Source organism: Nesoenas mayeri (genome assembly GCF_963082525.1).
Source record: "Nesoenas mayeri genome assembly, chromosome: 2".
In the NCBI taxonomy this organism is placed as follows: domain Eukaryota; kingdom Metazoa; phylum Chordata; class Aves; order Columbiformes; family Columbidae; genus Nesoenas; species Nesoenas mayeri.
This window is the reverse complement of record NC_137543.1, coordinates 140,883,249-140,908,107: the sequence shown is the minus strand read 5'-3', so window position 1 is coordinate 140,908,107 and position 24,859 is coordinate 140,883,249. Positions and strand designations below refer to the sequence as shown.

At 40.7% G+C, this 24,859-nt stretch overlaps 1 protein-coding gene across 1 annotated transcript in view; it reads left to right on the top strand.

The window, feature by feature from the left end:
• Positions 1–714: 714 nt before the first annotated feature.
• Positions 715–24,859, top strand: part of ZNF804B (zinc finger protein 804B) — a gene marked incomplete at both ends in the record, with an annotated part of 232,700 nt that continues 208,555 nt past the window's right edge. The window contains 2 exon segments of the mRNA XM_080339612.1: positions 715–897; positions 900–1,067. Coding sequence (XP_080195738.1) covers positions 715–897; positions 900–1,067 — 351 coding nt within the window.

Genomic DNA, 24,859 nt, shown 5'->3' with positions numbered 1-24,859 from the left:
CTCCGCACCCCTCAGGGCGGGGAACGGCCGCAGCCCCTGCCGAGGGACAGCCTGCGGGACAGCGAAAGGGAGGGCGAGGAGAGGTGAGGGTATGCGGGGGACAGGTGGAAGCGCAGCCAGAGGCAGGGGGAGAAGGGACGTTACCTCCTCACCACCGACGGCGGGAAAGTTGGGCGAATAGGACGAGGAGGGCGTCCAACGCGCCCCGCCGCCTTCCCCCCTTTCCCGGCCTGCTCCGCCCGGGGCCGTCGGTCCGCGGCCGGCTCCCCTCCCCAGAGGGCCGAAGGGCTACGTCCTCCCACCCGCCACCGCCCCCCCCCGCCGGCTGCCTCCGCCGCTCCGGCCCTACCCCTCCTCCGCCCCCCCTCGCACCACGCACCGCCTCCCCCCCCGCCGGCGGAGGTGAGGCGAGGCGCGGCGCCGACTGCAGCGGCGGCACGGGAGGACTGTGCGGCGAGGGCTCTCCGCGGTGGCCGGCTCCATCCAGCGCCCAGCCCGGCGGAGGGAAGAGCCATGGGGAGCAGCCGCGGCTCGAGCTGCCGAGGAGAAACTCCCCTCCGGATGTCGGCTGCCGGTGGCCTGGTCTGAGGAAGAGGAGGGAGAGAACGGGCCGTAGCAGAGGCGGACTGTTCAAGTTGCGCTCTGCCCTTCTTCTTCCCGGGCTCGTCTCATACCCGCGGAGCAGCATGCGGACTGGCCTCCGCGCTCCCTCAGATGTGCTCTGGCTGCCGCCGCTGCTGCCGCCTTCAGTGCATCCTGCTGCTGGCAGCGCTAACCCGGGCGCTGGATGAGACGGGAGGGGGGAGATCGCTGCTGCGGTTCCGCCTGCTCCTTCATGCGGGCTTGTGCTCCGGCGGGGTTAGTACCGCCGCCGCCGCCGAGGAGGAGTCGGCCTGCCTTCCCCCGCGCCGCCCGCGGGGCCGGGACGCTCCCCCCGCTCGCCCGCCCGGGGGGCCCGCATGGCGTGCTACCTGGTCATCAGCTCCCGGCATCTCAGCAACGGGCACTACCGCGGCATCAAAGGCGTCTTCAGGGGACCGCTCTGCAAGAAGGGCGCACGCTCGCCGGTAACTGCCACCTCCTCGCTCCCTCCCTCACTTGCCCCCCGCACGGTAGGAGCGGTGCGGGCGGGTGGGTGCTCGCGGGGCCGTGGGTGCCCACGCAGCGGGGCGGCCGGCGCGGCCCGCGGGGGGCGGCGTTGGCCCGCCGAGCGCTCGGTACGTGGGAGCCGGCTCGGTCCCGCTCCGCGGGGCGGCCGGCGTGGGCGCTGCCTCCTCGGGCGCCTCGGAAAAGTTTCTCCGCTGGCGGCCGCCTGAGTGGGGGCCGAGGGGACCGGGCTGGGGGAACGGGACTGGCGCATCGTGGTGTGTCAGAAGGGCTGCCTTTCAGTTGCGGTTCTCCGTGGACCGCGTCTTGGGCTCTTGAGGACGGAAAGGTTAATTTCTGACGCTTTGCGGGAAAGTTGGAGGCTTCTAGAGGGGAAGGCGCCGTGTCGGCTCCAGGTGTCGCGGTTTAGTACCTTGTCCAAGGTTTTGACGCTGCGGAGGAGAGAGAGCGATCTACCTTCTGTTTACGACTTCAAAAAAAGGAACTTGCGCGTTTGGCTGTGGCGTGTTGTGAACTACCTGTCGAGACCGACATCTAGGCAGAACACGCGTGAAGTTTGGGGAGGTCCCGCGGAGACCAGAGACCCGTCGAGCTACCGTAGACGGTCTCTGTGAGTCGCTAAAGGAGTTTCGTAGAGGCGAGCGGGTCGCCGCCGCACCGCTGCCGGGGCGGAGGGCAGCGGGGTGCTCGGGGGAGCCGCCGCCGGGGCGGGGGGCAGTGGAGTGCCTCGAAACCCACCGTGCGGAGGGTTCCCGGGCGGCGCCGGAGTGCTATAGCCTCTCCTCCACCTACGATAGTGGTAGTAGTATCGTAAATGAACTTTCCATGTCAATGTGCCAGATCTCAAGATATGAAATACTGAGAGTACGGACCTGCCATCCTCCTTACTGGACTTGCGGAGGTACCAGGGACGCCCTGATCCCTGCCATGGTGGGACCCCATCTGGCTTCGGCAGGGCCACACTGTGCCCCGTAACAAACCTGCACGCCAAACACCTTTCAGAAACTTCTTGTGATGACGAAGTCTCTGCTTTCCGTTTCTTGACTTTCAAAGATGGAAAGTGACAAATATTTCATTACACTTTTTAAATCCCTTCCGTGTCGTAGGCCAACAGTCTGATACAGCACCTACAGGTTCCTCCCTTGTACTGCTGTATCTTTTGTGTGCAATATAATGCAACTGCACCATAGGCATCATCAATCAGACTGAGCTGTGTTTATGTTCTCTGACCCATGGAGCTGATCCACCCTTACGTGTGGAAGCTTCTGAAATGCAGGAGAACTTACTGAGTTTTCTTTACAAAATCATAGGGGTAAAAAGGTATAGACCTCAAAGATCTAAATTGGGAAGAAGCTTGATTGTAAATACTTTGTATTTAATAGAACTTTAACAACTGATGTCCAAGTTGAGGAGTATCATAAGTATAATAAGATATTGCTCTCCAATTGTGCCATGTTCCAAATAATTCACTTTGCAACTTCTTTCTCTTTCTTTCTAGCTGCCTACTGAGCATGTGCAGCAGTCCTCTCAGTCTAAATACTTAACAAAATAAATGTAATTGTCTGACTCCATTAACAAATCATCATTTTTAACCATCTGGGAGTAATTTTTGTTTAACTGCAAATATCAGAGAAAAAGACCAACAAATAATTGTATTGATGTTTCTTATTGCTTAAAGGTGTATTTTTTTTAAGGATTTTGCTTTAAATTGAAGACTCAGTCTGAAGCCAATTGTCTCAGGTTTAGTGGAAGAAGGAAAAAAAAATGAAAGCTGAAAATAACCTCAAGGTCTCTTTCACTATAAAGAAACATTCTTTCTTGTGAGCTGTCCAGAGTTTGAAACAAGTAGCAAGAACACTTTGAATTGCTTTTCACTAAGATAAAACCTCTTGTTTTTGAGATTCATATGACAAGGAGTTGAGATGCTTTACATGGTTTGGAACTATTTCTATAGAAAGGACTGAATTTTAGCAATCTTAAGCTTTCATTCTCAGTTCTTGAGGGAAAATTTTCACTTCTTCACACACTTTCCCCCCCCACCCCTTCATTTCCTTTTGCTTTTTTAAATGCCTGCTCTTCGAAACTAGTCAGGCTTTTGAGGTGATACGCTATGTCCCGTGGAGAGGGAGTGATGGGCAGCTCATGGGAATAAAGGTACCTGACAAATCAGTCTTTTATTAATGCTGTTTACTTTTAGCTCTAGAACTCTTTTACTTCTGTGTGTTTTATATTTAGCATTTACTACTGTTTCGTATATGCTGGTTTCATATCTTCATATGGAGGCCAGATTTTAGAAGAAAAATAAGAGATGCTTAGTTGGCAAAGTAGATATTGGTTTGCCACTAAATATTGAAAGCAGTGATTCTCTAGAATAATCTGCATGTTCCTACAAATTTGTAACTTTCCAGACCGTATTCTTCTTGCTCATGAGTGTATATGAAGCTGGGAACAGTGAACAGCAAACAACACCACCTTGATACATTTTTGCATTATGAATGCAGAAGTCATGCATGTTGAGATTTAGTATTGACTGAGGTAGTAAAACTGGTTTAGGCATTAAAAAAACCCACACAATGCAAACAAATCCTCCATCTATTTGTATTTGCAGCAAGCTATGAGTTAAACTTAGGACCACTTCTTATACTTAAGAAGGAAGTCTTATGCAAGTAGCATTTATTTGTATTCTCTGTGCTGTGCTTGTGCTCTTATTTAATACCATCTGATTATAACTTTGAAAGATACAGGTTATGTCTTGCAGTAATTTTTAAAATGCTGAACTTGGAAGCAGAGCTGAAGAGTTGATTTTATAATTTATACCATTAAACAATCTTATATTGGTACACTATGAGCTATCTTATGCATGAGTCTACATAGTCTTTAATGGATAACATGTACCTTTCTGTATTTAAAGTGTTCTGTATTAACAGACCATGAAATGTCAGTAGACTTAAGGCTATGCTTTAAGAGATGAGAACAGTGGTGAATATTTTAAATACCTTTATCAAATTTCATGGCTTTATGAACAAGGATTTTTTCAGTCTGGATGTTTCTGTGGTATTTACTTAGCATACTTTGCTTACTGTGTCAGAAACAATTCTGGTCCTTCCTCCTGGTGTGTGGAGAGACCTTTAGCTGTAACAGTACCGAGAAGAACAAGATACGGAGTACTACAAAGATGTGCACTTCATTTGTGCATGTGGCTGTGTGGTGACATTGTCTGAAAATCTTTCACATTTTGGAAAAGGGACTAGCTGCGAATGCTCTGATGCTGGGATGTGAAGTTACTGGTAATGAATTCAGAAAGAGTGGAATTAGAAGCAATTGCCAATGAATCATGTATCAATGGTGTTGTAATAGACTTGCATGGGAACAGGAATGCTGAGTTTAAGTGCAGTGCCAACATTGCTATGGATAAAGGGCAGTTAGCTGAAGAAGGAAACTTCATATTTTAGAGATCCAATTCTGTGTTTAAGCTTTTTCATTTTATCTGGAAAGTTATTATATGTTCATGAACATAACTTTCTGTCTCTGAAACTCTCTGATTAATGAAATGCAGTGTGATACAGAGATATATACTTCAAACTGATGATACTGTCTACTGGATTTTTGAGTCTTGAACAGATTATATTGATCAGTTTACTGGTTTTAGTTTTTGCAGTCATGATAGATATGTTGTAATATTCACCTGCAGCTAAACATGCTCAGAGGTTTACTGCCACACCTCACAGGCTTAGCAAAGCTGGCGCTGTAAAAGACTTGACTGTGAAACTTACAAATAAAGTCTTTCAGGGTAAAGCAGAAAATGGTACTGGGAATTCAGCAGATGGCCCCCTTGCTTCTGAATAGTTTCTGAGCCAAAGATGTTATTAGGGTGCACTGTTCTGCTCGTGGCTTTTTAAGGTGAGATATAAACAGAGTCTTGTTTACTACTTGTTATTTAAAGTTCCCTTTGTCATTTAAATGAAACTGAAGACTCAGAAGACTCAGTGCCTTAGCCAATTTCTGACTTGGCTAATTATTTTTCTTCCCTTGTTCCCTGCAGCTTCAGCTGAATACAGTATTTTTCACATACTTCTCTAAGCTGTTTTCTAATAAGGCTGTCAAGCAGCTGCTCCGTTGCACTTAGTGCTTACCTAATTTCTTTGAGGTGTGGACTGTGGGAAATTCTTCTCCGTTACACAGAGTTACCTTTTAAAAAGCACAGCTCTCACTCCATGTCCAGGGGTTCCACTAGTTCTATATAAGTATAACGCAGGTACTTGGAAATACTGACTGTTTAGTTGATATTGAGCCACAAACATGCTGTTCCAGCACTAAAGCAAGCGTAACCAGGACTGAGTAGCACCTTGTTACTTTCTGTAGCAGATAACACTGGACACTTGGAAACTCTCTAGGAAATTTGAGCGCGTTTGGGGACTTAGGGACCATAAATAGAAAACAGAAGGACCATGGCACAAGCAGCTCTCTCCATCTGCCTGAGCTTAATGGGGAAATGCTAGCACAACAGAGTCTGCCACACAGAATGCCACTTTTGTGTTTGCCACCCGTAGAAGAGAGATGTGTGCCAAGCACAGTTGTGAGAAACCAATTTAAAGGCTAGCCATGATGAACGTGTATCATGCGAAATGTGGTGTAGGTAGCTGCAGATTAAAAGGAGGGTCCACCATATATCTGGGTGATTAGCTGGAATAATTTGTGAGTTTCTGATCATAAGCAAGTTACACCTCAGCTCTGTGGCTGCACCCTCACCAGCACTGAAAGCAGTGAGGATGGGTGTGCTCTAGGGATTACCGAAAAAAAAAAAAGCATGGGAAGTAAAATTTCAGTTAAGAACTATAGCATAAAGGTACTAATAATGAACCATCAGCTCCAATAAAAACAATCTGTTTTGGGTAGTTTCTATGCAAGAAAAGGGGAGAAAACCCAACTGTGCTAATAAAATAATGTAGAAAGAAGAAGAGGGAGAAATAGGAAAGAAAAGAGAAAGTGGTACATCGACTTTTCTGTGCCAAAAGTCTCTGGCAGCTGCTTCCAGCAGAAGTGGCCACCTGCCAGGGGGAATCCCGCATGCTCTGCTGAAAGCCTGGAGCTGGCTTACCCGGGCACCTACCTCACACAAACGAAGGGAAGGCACTCCTGCCGAACTGTTCCTAATCTCACTGATTCTGGGTGTTTCATGTCTCTGAGTGGGCTGAATGTGTTTCCTACCAACTCTAATGCCTCTGCTATGCAGGAGAATATGAATGTCCATGCAGTCCACACTCAACCTTATGGTGACCTTATTTGTGGTTCCTCTTGTTCTTTCTGTGCATTTCTGCAACATGTAAGAGATAGAAAGAACTTTCAGAAATTATGAATGTGTTTCAAGCCACGTGTATCATTGCTGTTCGTGCTTTGTATTAAACCTGGTTTTGTGTAATGTACCTCTTTCGAGCATAGTTTGTTTCTAATTCAGTCAGTGGGTAGCACTTTGTATATAGCATTCATTGCAATTAAATTTAATCATCTTCAACCAATTTCTGCTGGGGCTATTTCCTTCACCCACAATTAGCAGTAATGTTAAACAGGTGCTTTATGTTTGACAGTGCTTTTCCAGCATTTTAATATTTTTATTGGTCCCTTGATAGCGTTCTTAAAAGCAGATCAATTTCTCTCTTATTTTGCATGTGACAACACTTGTTTGTCGATTACATCCAAAGTTATTGCTGCTACATCCATTTGCATTGTCACTTTCAGTTTGCATGCATTTTACTCACCCAGAGCGTAGCAGTTTAGGGTGGTTTTTTTTAATTCTGCGTTGTGTACAAGTTTGAAAACGGATGTAGAGACCTAGTGTTTGTGAAACAGGTGCTTCCTCAGAGAGTGGGTTGAGCTGTTGAGCAGGCTGGAAGCACCGACGGCTGTTCCTCTGCCTGTCCCTGCCCTGGACTCCTGCCCACACCTGCTGCCCATGGGAAGTGCTCACCGGCCTGCGTTGGGGCGGCTGCTCCAACTCCTTCCTCTGCCTAATAGAATGTTTTGTTTTGACCTCTTGATGACTAAATGGAGAACTTTTTTCACTCAAATACTTTCATTTCAGATTAGATTCTTTGCATAAAAACTATGTCAAAAGAATCTCATAATCAGAATCTACTGATTCCCTGCCAGAAAGGGTTTGTAAGAGCCCCCTGCAAAAGTTTGCTAAATGGAGAAAGAAAACAAAGCTTTTAAAGACTGGCCAGAGTGTAGGTATTTTTTCCTACTTGGGTTTCCTTGATGGACCGTATATCCTACAGCTACAAGCCTTAGGGCTTTTTTTTTTTAACATCAATAAACTTTATTAAATCTTTTTATTACACCTCAACTGATTATTAAGTCATCATTACCTACAAATGTAATTTTTCTCACTTGTATTAGGAAATCTGTGGAGTGTATTAAGAAGACTGTGGCAAAATGTTCCCCGGGGGAAAATGTTGACTTTTCTGAGAAAAAAAAAAAGCAACAATTGAATTGTTTTGATCTGCCTGCTGAAATACCATTATTGTAAAATCCCGCTGTAGTACATTGTCAGAGATTTAGTTTTGCTACCTTATGTGTCTATCCGCCTGTATAAGCCTGGCTTCTTGTATGGACATATCTTCCATGATGCCCTCAAGGTCTTCACTCTGGAAGACAGTGCATTGCATTTGTTACATCACACAGAAAAGAAAATCCTTCTCTTAGAGCTCAAGATTTAGGATCTTACTGTGAAAGTTTTAAAAAAAATTGTGGATGAGGGACAATTTTTTTTACAGGTCAAATTAAGTTTATTTCAGGGTCAAGTCAATGTCAAAGAGAAGTACAGATGCCTACCTGGACCTGCAGGATCTGGAATCCCCAACCTAACAGGCAGTGCCATTAAAATCCAGTTTGTTCCTCCAAGGAATTAAGTGGTCTTTACTGTGGAAAAACCGAAATTTTGCAAACATGTGCATACAGAAGTCCTTGGATGCAAACATTTCTGAATAGCAATAAGAAGATCCTTTAAAAGAGATTTTTTAGCATTCACATCAACGTATCACTGTTTGACTTGTACAATCAGCTACTGCGCATGTGTAACAAGATTTGTCATGGAGTATGTAGACATGCCTGAAAATGCTGTTCACTGCTCAGAATGTATTGTTCTGTATCCAGTCGTAAGACACTTTAATGACAGCTTGCTTTTTTTTTTTTGCCTTTTTTTTTTTTCATACTACAATAAATTTATGTGCATACTGGATAAGATGTAAACATCATCATCAAAATTTTGTCCCAGTTTCACAGTTATGCATAATGATAATTGGCAAGCTGTTTCAAGTAGAGAAATAGAACTCTTGCTTGCAGATTGTGTGCAGCTCTGAAACAATTCATACATTAATCAACTCTAGTTGATATCAATTTTTCAATTGATGTTTTCCCTGAAACATGTTCCAAAACAGATTTAGTGCATTTGTGTCAACAGAAATATTCTATCTATATTCTGCTCAGACTGAACTGGAGAGATGTATTTGATGTGGTTGAGAAAATTCTCAGTTGTGATCGTCTTTAAATCTGCAGCCTACATTTCCAACTTAGACTGTAACATGTTAGGAAGGCTTGTGAAACTAGATTGGAGAGCATTAGCACAGAACTTCCTAAAATACACCCTTTGATGGCAAAATATTCAGTAGATGGGTTTTTTGGGTTAAAATTACAAATGAAATCTGTATAAATACTATGATCAGAGGGTCTGCTAGAAATGCAAACTCTTATAGTTATTCAACTGTTCTATGTATTATTTATTTTCAAATGAAAGTTTTCATATTAAGAATTTTATAATTCTAATTCTAGTAGATTTTTGTGGGTTTCAGAAGTGGTCAGTACAAATTATTTGTCTATACTAATGTTCCTTTTTCTGTGCTAATCATTACATCTTCAGTGGAAGTATGACTTACTGTGAGATGTGAAAAGATCTGACCACTGTTTTTTTTAGGGAGGGAAGTCTAAATAGGAGCAAAAGGTGTGTATTCATGCTACCTTATGTTAGATACTGGAAAACTGAGTTCAAATCTTGATATTTTGAGCCTGTTCTTGAGCCCTTGTCTGTGATTCCAAGAAGCTTCTGCTGATACATTACAGGTTGACAGGAAAAGAATTTGCAGTTCTCGTCACCTCAGCTGCTTGGTGAATATTGTGGTTGAAATACTGGCTAAGATCAGTGGACTGGAAAACAATCAGGATTTCTCAGTGTGAGAAAGGCACTGCTTGCTTCCAGATGCTGCTCTGACTGCTCCACTGTGCTGGGAATCATTAACTCTTGTAGGAGCAGAATATCCAGGATAACCACAGCCTGCATGGCCACAGGTCTGTGCCAAACTGCAGCCGAGAGATGTACCCATCACCTCAACGCAGGAATCGACCGCCTGATCTGATGAACACCAGGTCAGAAACTGCCACATAGCTATAGAGAACCTGTTTAGAAAATGAGATTAAAAAGCACCGTCCTGTAGGTCCCCATACAGCAAAAGACAAAAGCTCACTATATGATGTGTATGCAAGTAGTTTGTACATGCTAAATAATAAATACTCATTCCGTAAATGTCACTGAATACCTCTGCAGCTTCTCTTAGCTGTCTGAATGCTTAACTGCAGTCCTTATAAAGCTGAACGACTGCTCTTCCTTGACAGAAGTCCAAGGTTATGATGTTGTATGTATCTACATGAATGGACATTAGCATTTCCCATCTTCAGTGTTTCCGTAAACACTTACTTCACTTTAAGGATGACAAAACCTATGTGAAAAAATAGCTTAGTGAGCCTAATCAAATTTTGATTGGAATGATAAATAAATCCGTGGCTATTCAGTGTGGCAAAGAGGCAACGTAATGAAGACTCAACAATGTTGGAGCCAGCGATTTACTCACAAAATAAAAAGCACTTTAAGAAAGTTATTTTTTCGTGAGTGAGTGATAAATTTTTGTGGTTACTAGTAATCAATAGAAAAATCACAGATACATGCTCTTTGATGGAGACATATTTGTATCCTATAAAATAAAAATGACATTGAAATAAGGGTTCAATATGTAGACTTGCTGGTTTTATATTGTGTTTATCTCTTTTGCTGAAGACCTGTTTATTACTATAGTGTATTGTATACTATATGGAACAGGAGTTTTTTATTAGGTGTATACTGTACAACATGTGTGTTTTACTGCTTAGCATTATAATAAGTGTATTTTAGAAATTAAACTTAAAATTATTGATGTAACATTGTGGTGGTTATTTATCTCAGAAGTTAACCTTCCCCTCAACATAAACAAAAAAAGGTCTCTAAATTTATTCCCTAGAGGACATCTTATTTGAAAATAATAACACTTGTTGGAGAAGATACGCCTTTCATTTTGGCAAAGTTAATAAATCTGTGCAGCACAGGTTTAGAGCTGTCTTCTTATTATTGGGGAACAAGTTTTTGTTCTGTGAAGTTTAAAAAAAAAAAGGTATTGACAGCACTGGGTTTTTTGTTATACAAAGCAGATATTTTTTGAAGTGATGGCTGAAACAGGACATTATATCTGTATGCCATGTTATGACTTCTAAAGGAGAAAGGAAAATAGAACACATAAAGTTGGACTGTGTCATGGGTTTCTTTGGTGTTTTTTTAAGTTTTTCTCCTTTTTTTTTTTTTTTTTTTTTTTTCCGGACAGCTGTCCGCTAGCCTGGATATCTATTCATAATATTATTTCTTCACCTTAAAGAGTCACTGACGTTGTATGCAGTTGAATTTGATATCTGTGTGTTTTGAGACAAGACTTTAAGTGTTTAGGTTGATTTGCATACATGACAACTTAAATTGGCAGAGATAATTATAAATAGCAAATTGGAAAAAAGTTAAAAAATTTGTTTCCTTGAAAGGGGTCTAAATGATTTTACAGAATGACTTAACAGAGCCTGTATAATCTTCACAGTCAATAAAATCAAAGGCAGTAAAACATGCTTAAAATCCACAGCAAAAATGCTTTGTTTCCGTTGTCTGTTCTTGAAGACCTGCTCTTTAAGCTACAGCACATGAGGCTTTTAGGCATGTACGCTTAGAAATATTCCAGTAGAAAAACAATTTTCAAAGTTTTTCGTAATAAATCTGGAGTTCATCTGTAAACTTTAGTAATAAGGACCTTGAATGCCTTTTCCCTCTACACAAATACTGTTGTGCCAAAATGCATCTAATTGCAGTAATATTGTCTTCCTGACACACTGACTAACACTGTCTGAAGAATAAAATTCTGATTAAATAAGTACTTGAAATACGTATTTTTAGAACCTATTTTTAGGTACTGTGATTGATCGTTGTACCAAGCACTACTGTAATATTGAATAATTGTAAAAAGCCCCCCAAACCCCCCAACACCCCAAATCACCCAAAACTGTGTCCCCAAACACAGCAACGTAGTCAGAGTTAGCAGATGAGATCACCATGAATGTGATGAATTGCTGGCAGCCTTTCCTTTCATGTCCACTCAGGTAAAGTTCAGATCTTGACCTTCCACTTGTCTGGGAGCTGTTATAAAAATCCTAATTGGCTTTCTGATTGCCTGTTAAGAATAATAACTCATTAAGTAATTGTAGCACCTTATGCTGAAGAGTTATAAATATAAAAAGCATTCTGAGCTGTCTCCTTACAATAAAAGGTACGTCTGTTCATGTTATATGTCATAAAAGAAGCTCTATTATTTTCTATCATTGTTGTGTACTTAGTTATGTTTATACTTAACATAATAAGGATGCCGAATGTAGGCATTAGGCATCAGACAGCCTTAAAAAGATTGATGCTTTTGATTACAGCACACTATAGTATAAATTGTAGGGTTCAAATCTCTTAGGGAGTTAAAAAGGATATGTGGTATCTGAAGAAACATAGAGGTGTCAATTTTCTACTTGATGATACTAATATATTTTGATAAGATCTGCATATTAAGAATGAGCCCTCAAGTACAGTGATTTAGTACAGCAATTGTATGCTGTACTTCACAGTGAGCAGAACTAACAATAAAAATGTGAATCCTTGCGCTGCTCTGAAGGACAGTGAACAAAGAAACGCAGGCATTACAGTTGGCAGGCGTGGAGAGAACTTGGATTTTAGAAGTGACTGCAAAGAGGAAAGGAAGGGGAAATAGTAAATGTGAATGGGGAGGTTAATTGCAAAGTAAATGAGTTTGCTGCAGAAAGTGTAGAGGCTCAGATCCTCAAAGGGTGTGTGTGTATTAGTAAACAACACTAAGGAATGTGCCAGACACTGGAGCTTAGTAGCACAAGCATTTATTGGGGAAGGCTTGGGAAATAGTATAGGGTGGGGACAGTGGTTTCCATTCCAAAAGCAGGAGAGTTTAACAGCTGATCAGTAAAGGCACGTAAAAGGGTCTCGGGTCTCTTTTTGTGTGTGTGTGTGTGTTTGTTTGTTTTTAAATCAGACTTTGCAATCTCTCTCCTCTACCAGGCAGAAGATTGCTGCTCTTTGGGTTCTACCACCCTGCATGGCTGGTCCTGTATGCCTGTGTGCGTGGACCATCCCTGACTCCAATTGAAATCTGTCCCAAACAAATGTATTTTTTTTTGTGTGTAAATCTGGAACAGCTCCGTGCAATCAGGAATTCTCAGAACATCACGTTCTAAACCTACTTTTGGCTCTTTTGCTTCTCTTTGTCTTTCTTGTAGACACCAGATATCTTCTGGTTTTTGTTTTTTTTTCTTTTTTTTTTGGCAGCAGCATTTACTCTCTCTGGGTATGTTTACTCCATCTGACTATTTATTGATTCTTCTCTGTTTCGTGATATTGAATCTTTCACAGGTTCTGGATAATCAGAGACATCCCACAGTTGGCAATTAAGTCTGTGCAACATATTTACCCAAGCTTTATGGTTTGAGGCTATCTTTCCTCTTTGACATAACAACAGGTAATACAGAGGAAAACTTGTGTAAAGCATAGTAACTTGTGGAAGGAAACAAACTCAAAGGCATGCCAGAATGGGGCAGCAGATATTTTTGAGGGCATTAGGTTATCACATGTATTTTAGGATTTGACATTCCACAGCAATTGCGTTTAAAGGCTGTGAAGAACAGAGAGATGCGCTCTAAAGATGAATCGTTCTAAATTTATGGTTTACATATCTCTGTGTCTCAATCAGCCCAGAACTCTGAGGTACGAATGAATGACTCTACATTCAGTGTTAGGTGGGTGACCTGTTATGTATTGTCCCTGAAATTATAAGCTTTCTGTACATATGAGTTGGTGCTTCTCCACTTTTTGCACTTCATCTTGGGCTACAGTTCCTAAGAGGAGTTGTTAAGGCCTAACAAAATGTTGGCATTTACCAGTGATTGTAACATCTCTGTAGAATAAAATCAATGTTCAGGCAATTGTAGGAGCCTATAGAGTTGGTTTTGGACCCCAGGCACTGACAGTGGGGCTGTGAAGTTGTGTCTGTCCGGTGAAGTGAGGAGCAGCAGGTGAGTGGCAGATGCTCACAGTGCTTGCCCAGGCAGTGAAGCCGTTTCTCCCACCTGAAAGAATATCACCTTTCCCAAACCACCTGCGGGAAACCTTGCCCATCGTCTGTTGTTCCCCAAACTATAACTGTGCGTTAAGAGAATGGTGGGTACTGTAAGTTAAAATTGTGCTGGGGAGAGTTGTAAAGATAAAATGTTGTTGACAGCTCTTTGCTAGTACTTCAGCCCATGTCCCCGCTCTATTTAATTACCAGAATTAGTGTATCCTGGGCTCCAGGTCTATTAAGGGTATGCAGAAAACAGGACTCTATCTTGGAGCGTGTTGGGACATACAAAGATTGAAGGGTAGTGGCTGGATCTCCTGACAGCAATCTGGTGAGTGGATCCAATGGAGCAGCTGGATTTCCTTGCAAATACTGTTACAAATCTGTTTCGTGCTCCTGACAGGAGGAGTCTCAGTAAATGTGATATGTATACACTGACTGAGAGAAAGCTTAGCTTCACCACTCAGGCAGTGAACTTCAAAGAAAAAGAGCGAGTGAGAGGATATTGATGAATCATAAGCTTCTTGGAGTGCTTTCCATAGTTTCTTCAAGCATCCCTAAAATTCACAGTCTGTTTAGGGCAAGGTTTTAACTTTTGTAAATAAATGTATTTAATTGATTGTGTTTTGCAAGGCTGATTTATGCCTGCATGGATCTGGTCCTTACATTTTAGTTAGATTTTATTTAGTAAGTAATCTGGCTAAAGTTAGTGAATACTGGTCACTAGGACCTCCAGAGTTGAGACATTGCTGTGATTCAGTCACAGAATTTCAATTAGAAGGGAAATGCAACTATGCTTCAAAAATGAAACCTTGTATATTTTTGCTTGACAGTGACTGTCTTTTCTGTTCTACAGAAGCACAAACAATACTGGTTAATTACAAACTATGCTACTAGGGCAGATATATATTCATGCAATAAGCATGACACCTTTCTTGTTATGGAGTACCTCTTTGATTTTCACACTTTTCTGAGAGCATGCAGTTTGACTCAGAACTTGCTTCTACATCCCTTATCATCACAGCAGATACAAGTTCATAAAGAAGGACAATTCAGGGGTTATTCACTGTGGGATGGTTTTGTACTATATATCTTAGATGCTCATCATAGTAACATCGGTGCCACTTGCTTTCAGGAACCAGATTTCTGGTTGGAATAAATCAGATCCAAGTAAAAGACACATATAAAGCACTTTTTATCTTTCAAGAAGAGAAAAAACTCCTCAGAAGTCAGTTGCAGCCTTTCCTTGCTTAGAAATGCAGAGCACTGTACTTTTGGAATGTACATTACTTAATATACTACTATTAATTAATATTAACCAGTATCTTGGTATTATCTCAATATTTGGTTGTTAAGCTAATATCCTGTTCTCTAGTGTTGGAATTTTTGTGCATAAATGAGTGACTAGGGCAGTTAACACCAGCTGTTGAAGTAGTTAAGTGATTCGTTTCCTATAGAGGGCAAGTGTCCTTTTCAGGTTTCTTTCAGAATCTAATGCACAATATTTTATTAACAATATGAGATTGGTTTTATGTGTTTGTATGTTTAGCTGCCCTGTTACGGATTTCTATTTGTTTCTTTTCTTCTTACATTACACTGTTGCCATGCTGATAATTTCCTCTAACATAATATGTACCAGAAACTTGCCAACATTCATTATCTATAAGGCTGCTCAAGGAGGAATCCTGCTCTTTCATGACTTCAGTAGGAGTGTGCCCTTGGATGTAGTAGGAGGGCTGGCATTTATTTCCACACAAGAGATTCTCTCTTCACAAGAGCAGAATCTCTCTGCTGTTTCAGTTCTGCAGTGAGTGCACTCCAGGGATGTTGTCACAGCAGGTGGTCTGGGTGACTGCAGGTCGGTGACTGCAGGTCACTAACTGTCAGGAAACTTTTGAGCTTGGTGCTTTGCAGGACAAAAGCGATTCAGCTTTGGGTAATCTTATTCCTTCATGTTGTTGATGCCACCATTAGGGAAGTGAGAGATGGAGGTGTCTTGCTTTATTTTCTGGAAATAGTAAATATTTCCATTGTGAGACTAAGTGATGATGTGATGAGCCTGGGAAATTACAGGTAGAAATTGCCTGGAGAATTACAATTACAATAGGGGGATGCCAGAGGTTTTATGAGGCTGCTTCAGTTTCTCTAATTGGGGCGGATATATATGATAACTCTCTGCTGGCCCTCCTCTTGGTATATCCACCAGCAGTGCTACCCTATGTGCACTGTGATACCCAGTAGTCACGACGGTCTCTGTCGCTGTCCAAAAATTCAGGAGGAAAATTGCAAGACAGCACAGAAGATGGAGCTATGAAGGGCTGGGTTGTTCATCCTGCCTTTCAGAGGTGCGCTTGGAGTTCATCATGGTTCAGCAGGCTGATGGTGATGTGGAGAACTGCCTTAAGAAGGTGGAAGGGGCAGAAAGGTATGGAAGTTAAATATGGGAAAATACACATTTTCCATTGTTTTTGTTTTCATAGGGATAGCATGCTAGAGGAAAAGTATTCATCCAAGGCCAAAGGTCTGCAATGTGACAGTAGATCTAAAATAATTGACACAAAGAAGTAAAAGCTCTGGAAAACAGAATTTTGGCAGTTGTGTGTGAGGATATTTTTGCTCTCTCTGCAGCTGGTTAATGAACTAGTCTGGAACTGAAGCTGGAAATGGACTCACTGTGACATTTAGCCTGCTGGCACTGGTTTACTCCTGCTCCCAAAACAACTGAGCCACAGATACACATTATCTAGGATTTTGGTTAACTTCTGTGTAGTTTGTATGCATGTATGGATTACCAGCAGTGTAATGGAAGAAGGGTTGGTTTTAGCACACAGATAAGTGATATGTACTAGTGCTGGAACTGTCTCCCTTGCATGACTATAATCCCAGTGTTTTTATTAGTGTGTGTAAACTATAAACTGTTGCTCCGTTAGCACACTGAGTGTATTTATCACAAACTAAAAGTCTGAGAAAATGCAGCTTTTGTCAGGAAATATGAAGAGTTCCTCTCTTCAGGTATGATGTTGAGAATGATTTTGCGTAAAGGAGAGAATAAATCAATAGCTTTTTCAGATGCAGAAACACAGCTTTACATGGTAGGTATGTCCCTAGGAAGCATAGTTTTTAGGCAGCCATGTCCAATAATTTATGTCTGAGCCATTTGTTAATATTGGCGAAGTGTCACAGATGCTCTGAGTGCTTCTGGCAGGCTGGGGAGAAGACAGCAGCAGCAGGTTGCTGCTTCATCCCCGCACCAAGGGCTGGCACCTGTACACAGCCAGAGGTTGGGAAGGTACATTGTTTTCCCCTGTAACTAGGACAGGAATTAATCTGTGCTTCTCACAGTAGTTTCAAGGAGTTTTACTGAGCTCGGCTTTCATGATTTTCAGCAAAATCTCTTGTAAAAATGTCAGCAGAAAATCCTGTCTCCCGTGCAATTACTCTGCCATACGTAGTGGCACCTCTTACTCATTCTTTGAACATTTTATGCTCTCAGGGGGATCTGAGAATAAATACTACCTTAGAGTACAAAATTAACAGAAAATATTAATTTTGTCTTATACAAACACAGTTATGGATAATGTCAATTCAGAGCTTGATCCTGCATGTGCTGAAGTTGAGAAGATTTCTTGGTATTATTTTGTTTCATGATTGGTACAAAAAAAGTATGGATTTTTTTCGAATTGCATAAAAAATCATGTTAGTAAATAAGTATAGGCATAGCATATTAACAAAAAGCAGTGCTAAAAAAGAGAATATATTGAATTCTTCCATAAGAAATAAAGTACCCAATTTCTCCCACTATTTTTGTTTTTCGTGAAGAACAAATACATTTGCAGTCCTTTAACTATTTTCTGAAGCAAAAAGTCAGATTACTTTCGGATCATTATATCATCTGATTTAGAAAGTGGTAATTGACAGTTTCTATGAGGTTTGGCTTAGCAGGGAACAAGGTTACTCTTAAGTGGTCATATAGCTGAGTTCATTTTGAATGATCTTTAAGGTTGAGATGCCTTTAAAGTAAGCTAAATGCTGCTTGCATTTGGAATGTGATCTGATGTAAAGTTAAGTTTCTCCTATGGAAAGGTTAGAAGTTGTAATCCAATGTTCAGAATCAACAACAGAAATGTGTCACTTTAAAGTTTAGAAATGTGTAAAACTTAATGAAATCTGACTTTAAATATTTATATGCATGCAATGATGTGGGCGTGGAAGACGCTGGATTTTAAGCAAAGAAAATTTTGGATTATGCAGGATCTTGTAAGTGTTGTGAGTTCATACTCTGGGTAGTGTGGCTGTTAAGGAATGTGGAATTGAGCATTTGGTATCATTATATATTAAAAATATGTATGTAGAGAAACGCGTTAGGGTGAAGGACTGTGTGCAAGACAGGATACCCAGCACTATCTATTTCAGTGCTTTTAAAGACTGTCATACCTTTGTTAATATTTTGTCATTTCTCAAAATTGGACAAGGTTAACATGTTGCAGAGGCTGGTTAATTAATTTATTCAGGCTTTTCAAGACAAACATTTGACTTTTTCTGTTTCCCCTTAATAAAGAGATTTTTGCAACTCATTTATTTTTTGTGTACTCTCAAAAGAAGAAAAGATTAAAAAGATGGCAGTGTTAGACAGTTCAAAATTTAGGCCAGCATCTTTGGCTGTTTTAGAAACACAGTGTTGCTGTTTGTCTCTTGAATGGAAAACCATGTCTGTTTCATACGTACAATGACTTCCCATGCTAAGTCAGCTTGAATTAAAGTTGCTGAATGTTCTACGGCAAAAAGAACTTTGAACCTAAATTTCATTTTAGCCCTTTTGCTGCAGCCAGAGGACAGGAGAAGGAATGTGTAGTGTTTTCACAGTATACTGGAATTGTTGTGGACATCCAGCTGCCTCTCTTTCCCTCCTTTTTATGCATTAATTTGCTAAAAAAGGTATTCAGCAAGCCTGGAGAGGGGAAGGACAAAAGAAGATGAAGGTAATGAAGAATGCTGTAGGAAGGAATGGTTTCCTAGTTTCCATTACTTCTCCCTGGTTGTTCCTAGAAAGCTACTATGTGGTTTGCTCCTGCTCCTGTGTGACAGCTCAGTGCAGTGTGTACACACACGGTGAGCCTGCTGGATGGAGAAGAGCAGTAGATGAAGAAAGGGAAGTACCAGGAAGCAGAGATGTCCCCTCCTTGCAGCCCCCTCCTCCAAAAGCCTCTGTGCAGACCGGGCTGTGTGATGCAGCATTAATCTTGAGAAGTGGTGCAAATAAAAGTCAAATTGAGGGGACAGTTTGCTTCCTCATTCTGAATTGGTTGCAGAAGGGAAAGGGACACTGATGTAGTCAGGGGAGATTAATGCATATGTGCACATAGGCTCTTTACATGATCCAGTTTCTAAGCCACAATATGTGAGTACTGCTGCCATCTTTACAAGGTATATAAATAGGAAAGGGAAGCACTTTTTCACTGAAGATGGTGAAGATGTGATCTGGCGTTCTCCTGGTAAAATGTGCTACCATTATCGGAGAGGGAAGGAATGTGTGTGGAGAAATGAATGTATAAGTTAAAATGTATCTTACATTTCTATAAATTCATTATATAGTAACATTAACGGGACAAATAATTTATCTCCTTAATTTATGGGAACAGTGTCAGTAATTTTTGCCTGGATGCAGTGGCAGCACACCTATATACTTTGCTTGACACATCTTGGTTCTGAGAATTTTAATGAGGTTTCTACCTTTTCCAGTCTGTGAAGCTCTCTGTGCACCTAAATGTCTAGCTAGTACCTGACTTTAGAAAAAACAGAATAGTACATTGACCTTGTTAATGAAGGAGAAAATTCTAGCAGAAGTTAGGGAGTAGTCATCTGTATCAAGCTCAGGATAGTCTAAAAATGGCAGGCCACTGATATCTTTATGTATTATTCAAAGTAATAATTGTGAGCAGTCAGTCTCACATCACCTGCTTTGAGTTTACAAGGTGAGGTGCAGTCCCAAGCTGGGGCCACACACCCTCCCTCGGCACCGGACCGTGCTTGAACTCAGCAATTGGAGGTGCAGGTGAGGCTCACTCGTAAAGGTGCACTTGATAGCGAGCATCCTTGAGCAGCTCACTGGCTGAGATAGTACAGTGACCATTCATAACCATATAGGCATGTCATTTAAAAAAAACCTCGAAACACAGTCTCTTAATCTATGGGCAAAAGAGAAGGTAATTAGATTGTGCAGGCACCTATGCAGTGTTCTTTGTGTGTGTGTGTGTGTGTTTTTTGTTTAAGAGCAGATTTTGCATGAGAATGAGTAAATTGTATTAAGGAAACACCCTCTAATCAGAAGTACTTCTTTCAAGGAATGACAGTAAAAAGCATAAGTAAAAATAATGAAATTTGGGTGTTGGTTTCTAGGAGCGCAAAGAATACAGACAGTTTTATTTATGGTTTCTACTTTTGTAAAACCTACCAAAATATTTTTGGTTTTTTTTGTTGTTGTTGTGACAGGCTCTGTTTTATCTCTTCACCAAAACAGCAAAAGAGAATAAGGAGAATAAATCTTAATGGTTCTTACTGCATGACACATAACCTGGACATAAATAGACAGGGATATATTTGCTAGTGTGATGCCCTTAATTCTGTCATTTATAATGATAGGAAAGATAATGAAAATTACTTGTTGAAGACAGCTCACAAAAATGATAAGTGAGAGCAAATTGGTGGTACACTGGAAAGAAGAATTCCTGGTGGTTAAAGGTGACAGAGGAGGTCTTACATGTGCTATCTCTTGTGGCTCTATGTCTGCCTTCTGGATAACTTTAGCAATTCATTTAACTAATATGAGCCTGCATTTCATCATCTATGAAAGGCAGATAATACTTACCTACTTCACAGCATCTTAATAATTGGTATTTGTAAAGTGCTTTGTCATTCTCAGATGGAAGGCACAATACAAGTGTGAAGTATTATTGTTACTAGTAGTAGTAATGGTACTTGCTCTTACTTCTTCACAAACCTTTAACTTTATTTAACGCATTCCTGCAGTGCCTTTGTGAAGTAGGTACCTCTGCACTTTTAGAGATTAAGAAATTCAACAATCATGTATCTTGTCCATTTCCATGGTGATCAAGATTAAGATTAAAAAAAAAAAAAAAAAGAGTGAAAAAATCCTAAGGTACTAACATTGGTGTGATTCGAGTACTTGTGGGAGGTTGTACATTTGGTTTGGAGTTTGGTCACAGTTACAAGAACACAGAACAGGGTGCTCTCAATTTCAGGACAAGTTCTTTGAGCACTGAATTGTGTAAAAGGCTGCTTCTTCTCACTGTGTTCCTGAATGCAAAAGCCAAATGATGCTGGTGTGTGTTTATCATGCTCAGAACAGACCTGTTCTTCCAGGCACTTTGGGCGATTGTGCCTGGTTTTGACAGAGCTGGGGAGCCTGGCCAAGAGGTCAGTGCTGGCTAACAGGGAGTCCTGGGCATGTTCAGAACTCTTGGCACTGCTCTTGGTTTCTTTTGCTTTCATTTCAAACACAGTTTTGATACCTCCAGACTCAGACTGATGAGAAGGTTTTGGATTGTGTTTTTGTTAAAGAGCTGAAAATCTCCCAAATTCTGGTTTAGTTTGTGTGGGTTTTGTTTGATTCTTCATTTGTTTCTTTAACTTCACTAAATCTGTCTTTTAACAATAATCTGAGATTTTATATTTGCCTTTTTTCCTGTCTAACTGCACACATTTCTTTAATCTTTGTTATTTGGGAGATCTGGAACTCTACCCACCCATCTTTTTTGGATCAAATTCCACAGTAAAAAATAAGTATTTACCCATGATTTCTTTGCTGCTTTTGGTGTGGGTTAAACAGCTACAGAAGTGTCTGGAGATGCTCTTTTCAAAAGCAGCTACTTTTCAAGGTGGCAAAATGTCTTTGTTTTGCAGCAGCAGTGGGCTGCATTCTTTCCAAGTTCAGCAGGTGTCTAAAAGTCATTTATTGGAAATGGCATTTATCTGTTGCCTCACACATGAGCAATGATGATACAAATACATGGTATGGACTCAAGCAGAAAGCCACAATTGTAGTGCATGTAACAAATAAATTATGTTCAGCTTATGTGGACATAGCATGATTACACTAACACACTACACAGGATGTGAAGTATTCTGGTCTGTGCAGACACCCCTTTAAGCAAAGAATTAGGAGATGTGATCTGCTGTTGGGAAGCCTTTTCCTAAGGCTTCACAGGACAAGATCTGCAGAGCAATCACAGGCTGCAGCACAAGGCCTTCTTCCATGGTTTGCCTCTGAGGATTCCACTCAGCCTCCCTGCTGTGGACACTCTCCAGTGGACTTCTTGCAGCAGAATGAGATGTAAACTGTTTTCATTGCAAAGAGGTTTCAAGGCTTTTTGTGCAATCAAAAGCTGAAATCGGATTCATCAAGAAAACTCCTTATTGCCCACTGTGACCCAGGAGACCAGTTACAGCTCAGAATTGTGTATGTGGTATATGTGTGGTTTGGGAAGTGGGGAAGACTTGGCTTTGAAAACAGAAGTTCAATTGTTATTTATATGCAGACAGTATCTATGAATCATTTATGAAGCACATGTGTAAATGAGAGCAAAATATGACTCAGCATTTTGGGATGAAAAGCAGATACCCATAGACATCTCATTTTGTTGTGTGACATTCCCAGGCCATTGCTAATGAGAGCCTTGGAAATCTGTAAGTAAATGTTTCTCCTTTGTGTCCTGGACATTAGTGATTATCAATAGCAGAAGGCTGCTGAAATCAGCTTTTCATGAAAACAATAATGGGTAAAAACAGCTTGAATTTGAAATTCAGTGCAGGCACATGCTTCAGGCTTGCCTGAGAGGTGAGCTGTCTGATTACCTCTGTGCTGCTCATGGTGGTGAAAAACTGGAAAATGACTAATTGCAGAGCTGGTTAAATGTGCAACAGGCAGTCTTGGCTTCTGTGTTGAGAGATTCTCTTTGCTTTCTGCAGACTGGCAGTTGCAGGGTTCTGCTGCCTCCCTCAGCAGAAGGAAGATTCCAAAAATTAATGAAGTATTATCCATAGAAATCGTAATATAGGCATGAACCAAGGCCTAGACCCAAAGAATGTCTCGTGCCCCATACATGCACTACATCTTCCTGCTTCCTTGCTATTGCTCGCCAGCAGAACAGCTCCATCCACTTGTACTGCCACAGGATTTGTCTTTCTGCTTCAGAAAAGGTTATTTCTGTAACAGATAGTACAGGTGATTTTCATATACCGTCTATCTCCAGTTTTAGGGATACTATGTCAATATGTTATTGTACTTTTTGAAAATAAGATTCAATCTCGCAAGCATTAACAAAATCAATAGGATTATCTACATGAATAAAAGTCAAAGCATTACTTAGAAGCACATAGTCAATGCAAGAAATCATTAGTTTTGGTATAGCTCCCATTTCTACTTTTAGTGTTCTCCATAATTTTTTTTTGATAAATTATTCCCTGTTTTTAAATCATCTGTATACAAAGATGTTATTTAAACAAACTTTAAAGCAAATTTTACAAATAGATAAAAATTATCTGAGTTATGAAATAGCACGCAAGTGTTCTAACAAATGAAATTTCTAACAAATGAACTTTCAAGTTTAGTACAATAAGTAACTTTGTAATTCCTATTTATATGGACATACAATGCCAAATTATGTCACTAAACCACAGAAAAAATGTGTTTAATATTTTCCTGAGGACATAAAGAGGTCTTCAAACTTGTTTAATTATCTTGAACCTCCTTTCAATTTTAAACTTTTGAGGACCATTTGATGCATTAGAGGATCCCATTTTACGGAATTAGGTGAAACACAGCTGCACCGGGACATATTTCTATTGCTACATTCTGTGACGGGTTTTATTTATTTATTTATTTTTAATATGGCCTCTTCTGCTTATTCTCCAAGGAAGTTAGATTAAAGCACATATTTCTGGGTAATTATTTTAAAAATTTACACCTTAAAGGAAACCTTGTGCAGTCAAGACTTTAATATATGATTGTTGGTAGTCATCTGAATGTTGGCCAAGACATTTTCTATTTTCAGTTTTAAGTTGTGTAAGGTTTTGGAGCAGCTTTTAAGTTATTATACAATAAAGATAATTTTGCTTTTGCTAGTAATACAATTCTTAAGTTTTAGCTCATCAGCTTTCTGTAGCTTAACCAACAGTGTATCTGCCTTATATTGATGGAGTTTGAGTGCTTCCTACATGAAAAACATGTCGCTGTTATGTTTCTAACTTTTTCCTTTCCAGCAAGACTCAGAAAGAGGGACTCACTTGTCACTTAAAAAAAACATACAGATTAATGAATGTTGTGAATAAGGAAAGCTCTTTGTCCCAAATGGCCTAGACCCCACCAGACAGGATATTTGATAGGTATTGGGCCCTTAGGAATGAACAGACATTCAATAAAAAATACATGTCCAGAATCTTACCCCAGCTCTTCCAGGTTTATACCCATGTAGCCCTGTTGATGTCACTGCTGTTTTTCAATAATATTATGACTATTTCTTCAATTTGGAGAGTATGCTTTGCACCTTACTGTATAACCTACACCTTGGTATTGTTATTTGTCTTTTAATCTGGCCCACTTTATGCCTGTGTAACATTTTAAAAAACATGGGGTGATGCTGCTGTACCATCATAGTGGGCACTTTTGCGTTTTCATGTATCTTTAATTTCAGCTTCTGAAATTTGAAATACTGTAGTCTGTGAATGAGGACTTTTTTTCTGCTGTGTTATATCTTCATGTAGGACAGTTGGTATTTAAAATGTAATTCTTAAAGGATTCTAGTTCATTATGTAAATACATAAAGTGGGTGATTTCTGGGGTCTACTTTTGGCTTGCCCGAAGGTTAGCCCCTGTGTTGTTTCTATTTTACTGTACCTTTGTCCATCTTACAGCTGTGGCTATGCCTGTAACGACAATCAGGAGTTCCATCAGGGTGCCCAATCTTTTTCACCCGTGGTGAAGAATACCCAAAACCCTGAAAAGGCAACAGTCATAAAGCTCCATGGAGCTTACATATCATGTAATGAGTTTGTATCAACTATTTACATTGCACTGTGATTCCACACAAAGCACTCCTGACTGTAGATACATTTCCTTGGGATGTGTGTAAATCTCCTGTACACTATCTGTAACTCTCAGCAAGCAGGTACCAGGCAGGAGAAGAGCAATAAGGAGGTACTCTAAAGGATTTAAA